Raw genomic sequence first — 7,304 nt, 5'->3', positions numbered from 1 at the left:
AACATTAACAAAATGTTGCCCAACTTTGTAAGAGGCGACATAAAAATGTTTAGGTAAAAATTGAGGACGTTTATAATGTAAAATGATACAACTGAAAGGCCATTGTAATGTTCTTTTCATTCAGTTGACCTAATTGCCTCTGTAAGGTTATTTACAGAAACTTTTCAGTGATCCTACAGCGTCAATTCAATGGGCAGTGTCCAATCAGTTGATAGCTGAAAGGTGAAATTATTTAAACAATAAAATGCTTTCTTTGGTTGTTAGTACGAGAATTAATGTTGCAGCTGTTGCAGAAAAATATATTTATAATTTTTTCTGCAATAGCTGCGACGTTAATTCGCGTACTAACATACAAAGAAAGACATTTTATTGTTTATATTTATATCTTAAAAAAAAACATTTGAAGTAAATTAAATATGTTAAATATTGTATTATAGATGTATATGTCATTGTATGCATAATTGATGGAACAGCCATTGCTTAAGAAATCCATGCAGGTGGCTTGCTAAGTGTTGTTTATGGACTGATTAACGGCAATGGTTTTTATAAGAAATGAAGGAAATAGTATTCGGTGGATGTAAATATTATGTGCTACAGTGTAACTTCTTACCTTTGACGTAATGTATGAACAGGACATATAATTACATGTATCTATTCAATATTGTTCTTAAAGTTAAGGTCAGAAAATATGTATCGGGTATGTTGCAAATTTAGCTTTAATACAAAAATTCCTTCAAAAATGAATGCTATACATATATTTTCGTAATATTTTCAATTTTTCCAAACTTTTCAGAAAAAAATTGCCTTTCTTTGTGTATATAAATATGTGTTTGATTTATTAATAATTTAAATAAAAATGAAATACTGTAAGTCGTTTTAATTCCACGGTGTTAAAATTTCACGATTTCTCAAAAAGTACAAATCGCAATGATTTTAATTTCACGCTGCGAGAAATTAATTTATATTTCGTATAATCAATTAAGCGTTTTTAAAATCTAATGAAGCATTCACAATGGATTTAATTTCGCGGAAAATTGATGAATCGCGAACATAGTGAAATTAAAACCATCGTGATTATTTGCTAATCTACAGTATATATAACAAATTGGACTGGAATAGATTAGCCTCTAAATCTCTATTGATTGAGTTACGGAGATAAATGTTTACACTCAAATGAGTGATTAAGACCACCTCTTCTGAGATTTCATGTAAACAGGAAAAGGCAAGCCCTTTTACTATTTATTTGGAAAATAAGAATTCTGTTTAAGTTACAGAGACATCACTTTAAAAATAGAGATATCTCTAAATTTATAGAGATATCTCTTAAATTTAGAGAGATATCGCTTTTACTTGCAGAGATATTGCCTTCTCTTTCACCTAGAGAGATATCTCTTTCACTTTACACATATAGAGATAAAATAATATCTCTTTTTCTTTGCTTTTGCACAGAGAGATATTCTTTACTTTAAAGAAACATCTCTTTTAAGTTAAAAGGATTTCTCTTTTAGTTAAAGTGATATCTCTCTAGTCTAAAGAGATATCTCTTTAGCATAAAGAGATGTCTCTCATATTTAATGAGCTATCTCTTTCTTGAATAAATAGTTAAAAGACTTGCCATACTTTTCTGCAGGTAAATGAGAATTTCATCTGTTGTTATCTATCGATTGTTTTTACATTCTGCGATTAGATAATTAAGTTTCAGTGCAATAGACAAAAAAAATCTTCCACTCATTACTTATTACACATATTAGAGAATATCAAAGAAAGGATCTGCTGTATTACTTTAAAGCCCAATCTCAGCTGATGTATACGAAAGCCGGATAGTTATCTCGTTATAACGAGTTAATTAGTTATCTCGTTATAACGAGTTAGTATCTCGTTATAACGATAATTATCTCGTTATAACGAGTTAGTTATCTCGTTATAACGAGTTAGTTATCTCGTTATAACGAGATAGTTTTCTCGTTATTTCGAGATTTAATAGCAATATAGGAATAAAAATGACTGTAGTTTTTAATGCCATTGAATTTTTAGCTAGTAATTATCAATCAAATTTTAACTTGAACAAAATTGATAAATGGTTGAAAATTTAATTTGTTCTGGGGTCTACTTATGATTAAATCTTGAACTATCTCGCTATCATTAATCATATTTTGATAAGCATAGCAACTCTAAGGCGAACACATTTACACATTAATTCGTGAACGCCTCCTCAAATTGTTGAATTAGGACGCGATTTTTTTCTTAAAATAATATTGCCAAATATACTTGCTTTAAACTTTGGCAATGCCAAATTCGTAAATTAAAATGTTTCTTTCTTTTAATAAAAAAGAAATATATAAATTATTAAGTGATAAGTACAGTATTAGTTCTTGAAATTCATCATATTTATTATTGAGGGGAAGAAGGGATCGATGATGAAAGCAACGTGAATTTAGTTTTTTGTCAGATATTGAATTTTGATCTTGCCCCTTTAAGACGATAAAATTGAACCGGTATTCCTTGTTAACATACAAGGAATTATCAAAATATGGACGTTAAAGCCGAACAAATGGTATCATATCGACATTATTAATTCGGAATATATAAATTAATGGGAATGTTTCTATGCATTTTTATTGCGACAAAAATTACTCAAAAATTATCATAATTTTAACAAAGTCAAGAAAGCTTGAACAGGGCAGTTAAATCAGCCAGAATATATCATTTTTTTTCTGATCTCCTTGTACAAGTTGACAAAATTTTGTCGTTATATACATTCCACTTGAAGATGACACTAATTCTATTTTGCAATTTTAAGGTATAACACAACATGAGGCGGTCAAAAGTTTCCGTATATTTGTCTTCGGTCTTTTCAATAAACAATACTAATCAAAGGCATAACACAATAAACTAGTATGCTGTTGTTCCATAAAATCGTTATCACGCAAAATTCAAACAAATTTGATCGACTCGTTTATGTATATTTCCTATAAATAGTGGTCTATTCTTTACTTCGATATATCAACTCTTTAGATCAATTTTTATCTCGAGATAATTATCTCGTTATAACGAGATTACTTACTCGTTATAACGAGATACTAACTCGTTATTACGAGATAATAACTCGTTATTACGAGATACTAACTCGTTATTACGAGATAATTATCTCGTTATAACGAGTTAAATTTTTTTTGTCTTGTCAAAAATGAGCCTATCCGGCTTTCGTAGATGTAGGCTGATGCAGGAACAAATTCAACATGATATCGAAATTTCAAATGGAGTTATCGCGCTTTTCTTAGTATAGCGAATGATAAATATGAAATTTATGTCCCAAACAAGCAGCTTCTTCATATCCAAAATATTTTCTTAAAAGTATTTCGTCTACCCTTATAGAAATAGTTATTCTTGATTTGACTCATATTAAGACTCTAAATGGATAAGATTTTGATATAACTATAAACTGTAAGTGATTTTAAGACAATTCAGCTGAAATACCTGGAGTATTGTAGACCATAATGGAACCTTTTTTTGAAAAAAAAAATTACTTCTTGTCCTCCAGAAAACCATCGGAAGGTACTTCCGGTCAAACTCGACAACATAAGTCAACAAAAACTTATCTTATTTAAGGGAAGATTCATGGATTAACCAGAGAAACATATATGTACCTCGGAAACGGTCATGAAAATATGAAAAAAAAAAAAAATATTACTTAGCAGTTCCCTACCTGATCAAATCAAAGCATTGCTGACTAAATATCGTACAGAAGAAGACAAAATCAAGTAATATGATAAAGGATCAATGAATTTTGGGTTTAGTTTATTAATATCATAACCACAGAACCGGATTTGGGGTCGGGGGTTCACAACAGAATAACAATTATTTACATTGAGAGGTATATAAAAATACTATTATGAGTCCAGGAGTGGGTTTCGTAGAAGTTTTACAGATGAATATTTTCTTTTACAATGTAAGACAAGACGTCAATTTATCCATTAACAAATAGACGAATATGATAGATTTTTCTTTGTCTATTTAAAAAAAGAATATATGTCATTCTGTGTATTTTTAGAAGTAATTAATGTAGATTTATATATAATTAAGCTTGTATCTCTAAAACTCTACAAAAATACAATATTAATCAGCTAAAATTTTAAAAATTATTTACATTATAAATACAAAGTCGTTTCATGTATATATATTTTTAGGCATTTATATTAAGAACCAGTTAAACAAAACCGGGACAGATTTCTAGATATGACTAGGAAATCCACTCAATTATAAAATTAAGTGCTTTAAGGTCAAATAAAAGTGGGAAATAAAGGAGAAGAGAAAGTACCATGTATTAAGATGGCTAACATTGTCGTCTCAGTTTTGATTTTGCTATACATTTCTTCTAAAGTTTCTACAATTTCACCTGGTACGTTTGGTGGATGTATGAAATCAGAGTAAGTAAAATAAAAAGTCAAGTGATTTCTATCAAAATCTATTTCACAGAGTTGTTTAACATTTGTGAAATATTTCATTTTTTTAAAATTTCCTCAGAAGTAATTATCACATATTTTGTAGTGGTACAAGATACTGCTGTTCTGGTTTTTATGAAGAAAATGATATCTGTCTCGGTAAGTACGATTAATTTAAGGGTAGAAAACTTTCAAATATTTTATTTGAGAACCATTTAAAATGATAATGGTCTTTACTGACTTATTGTTCAGCAAATGATAAAATGAATTAATCCCTGCTTTTTTGTACTGATACTACATGACCTCCTATTTATGTTTTGCCGGGTTATGTGCCATTTCAGTGAAAATGCACTTGCAAAAATATATCCATTATCCTCCCCTCTTTCCTCTTTAAAATGATACGACTTATCCTTTGTAGAATGTATTGGGTATGTTGGCTATAACTGTACAAAACCATGTCCTCCTGAATGGTTTGGACCTAGATGTACAAAGCCATGTCCCTGTTCCGATAGTGAATGTGATAACGTTCTTGGTTGTGTCCAAGGTAAATTCAACTCTGAAAAATGTTATTTTCTATTCGATGTAAAAGAATCTGGTTCCCATATACAATATTCTTCAACTCATGTGATGTGCTCAAAGATATGTTTCACTGATTTATTTATTAGAGAGTATGTCAACAGATTCAAAACCTGATAGTACCATATCGGACTACGTGTATGCATCCACTTCCATAGAACATACTTCGATATCCACTTCCAAAGAATTTACTTCCAAAGAAGTTCTTTTAGAAGATTTAAGCAAAAGCGGAGGACCTTGGGAAAGACTTGTACATTTTATTAGGACAGTAAACACAGAATACTGGGCTATCATCTCCAGTATTTTGTGTATCCTCGTGTTTGCTGCATTGTGTGTTATAATTGTATTGTGCAGGAAGAAAGGGTAAGAGGAAAAAACAACATTTATTTTTACACTTCCGGTAAATTAAGAATCTATGGCTATACTTTTAATACATGAATTGTATTTTCCTTTTTTAAAGGAGAGGAAAGCAAACAAATACGGATCATCGTTTATACACGAGCAACCGGTATATAGAACAGACGGACGGCGAGAGGTACTGTGACCTGAACACATATACAGATCCTTTGGAAGTTAAAATGAATGTTTGCTTTGGTGGACATCAAGTTGCACAGGGCACAACAGAGTACATGCACTCAGACAGTATGTTTGAAGAACGAACTGATAGTCATGAGTACGTTAGTATGAATACCCATTGTTATACAGAGTTGTCAAATGTGAATGACTCAAAGCCAAAAGATTATGGGTCATCAGAGCATGTGTATATGCGTATTTAAAAGCAAAGTTTTCCTTTAAAAAATTGTCCGCTTCTATTTCGAAATTGTAATACAACAATGCATTTCCTTTTTTTTGGTAAAGATTTGAAAACTTTCAAAATCCAGTCTATGAAAATTGTGAGATTTTTAATTTTTTTATTCATTTATCTATTAGTACATTGTATTATTATTTTTTCCTTACATACCTCAGGCTTATGCGATAAATGTATAATGAGAGAGAGAGAGAGAGAGAGAGAGAGAGAGAGAGAGATTTCATACTCTTATTTTGTAAGGTTAATAATGTTAATGTCATATCTATACGGACATAGTATTTCTCCTAAAATAGACACATCAAAATGATTTTGGTACATAAGAACGTAAGTCTGTATGGAGAGAAAAAAGTTGAAAATTATTAGTTTTCATATTGTAAATGCTTTTCTAAGTAGCACTATGAACAAAACAACTTTAGGTATTTTAATCAATCAATGTTCAGTTGTTGTGAAGTTGTTACACATGTTTATCAGTGTGATTTGATTCTTAATGTGTACAACATAATTAAAGAAAAACATCTCCTTATTTACATATATAATTAAGCATATAAGTAAAAACATTACGTATTTTTTTTGTTGTTGTTGACAAATTCGATATTTTTTGAGAATGTATGTACTCTACAATATCGGATCAGCAGTTTTTAATTTTGACAAATGTGCATTTCCTTCTGAGAATATTTCAATTCATAGAAAAAAAAGTTGGTAATCTGTTTTACAGAAGATTTTTGTCAGAATTAACGTGATATTAGACACCGAAGAACTTAATTATTGGTGTTTAAGTAGTTTTGAAATATACGAACTGGTTTGTTTAACCACACTTAATAGAAAATATAGTTATCGGTGTATATTACCAAAAATTTCTACTCTTGTTTACTCTAGTTTTACTTCTCATATCACTTATCCATTCATAGATTAAATTATGACAGAATTAGCCATTTTGTTGGGATTGGAGTGTACAATCTCGTTTCATGCATATAACTTTTTCAATCTGAATGTTCTTTTGGTATTTTTTTTTTAGCCAAGACAAAAAAGCGAAACATATTTAAAGCAAAACCATGTTCTTGAGTGCTTATGCTTTTATTAAAATCATGACAATATTTATCGAGCTATTGTAGTTTACCTTTGAATGAAATATGAAGAAAGTCAGTTGAAACAATGCATATTGTGAAAAGAGCAAACACAGACCTCTAAATCATCAAAGGTGTGATCAAATACCATGGAGGAGTAAGCATTCCATAAGAACGGATTGTATTTTCAAATTCATGGTATCGACCAGAGAATTTGCAAAATGTTGACTTCAAATGAGAGTGTATATCCTTACATCATCAGCATAATACGTATTTACGAATACGATTTGTTCCAAACATATTTGAAAAAATAGATCAGTGATACTATTTCTTCGTGACTTCTAATTTTTTTTCACATATGCTCTGCACAGCAACTTTAGGGAGCTCTTGTCTTTCTAGGCCTATTTAAGGTGG

General features: G+C 30.1%; 1 protein-coding gene across 1 annotated transcript; it reads left to right on the top strand.

Moving 5' to 3' along the window:
• The first annotated feature begins 4,868 nt into the window (after positions 1-4,868).
• Positions 4,869-5,831, top strand: LOC133172550 (uncharacterized). The gene is made up of 3 exons (XM_061307464.1): positions 4,869-4,986; positions 5,108-5,381; positions 5,479-5,831. The coding sequence occupies exons 2-3, from the start codon at positions 5,113-5,115 to the stop codon at positions 5,792-5,794; spliced, it is 585 nt and encodes a 194-aa protein (XP_061163448.1). The 5' UTR covers positions 4,869-4,986; positions 5,108-5,112; the 3' UTR covers positions 5,795-5,831.
• Positions 5,832-7,304: the final 1,473 nt, after the last annotated feature.

The sequence above is a fragment of the Saccostrea echinata genome, unplaced genomic scaffold (assembly GCF_033153115.1).
Source record: "Saccostrea echinata isolate AGI-Se365-2 ecotype Australia unplaced genomic scaffold, CSIRO_AGI_Sech_v1 ptg000054l, whole genome shotgun sequence".
Classification (NCBI taxonomy): domain Eukaryota; kingdom Metazoa; phylum Mollusca; class Bivalvia; order Ostreida; family Ostreidae; genus Saccostrea; species Saccostrea echinata.
Note: the sequence above shows the minus strand (reverse complement) of the source record. Positions and strands in the feature narration are given on the sequence as shown.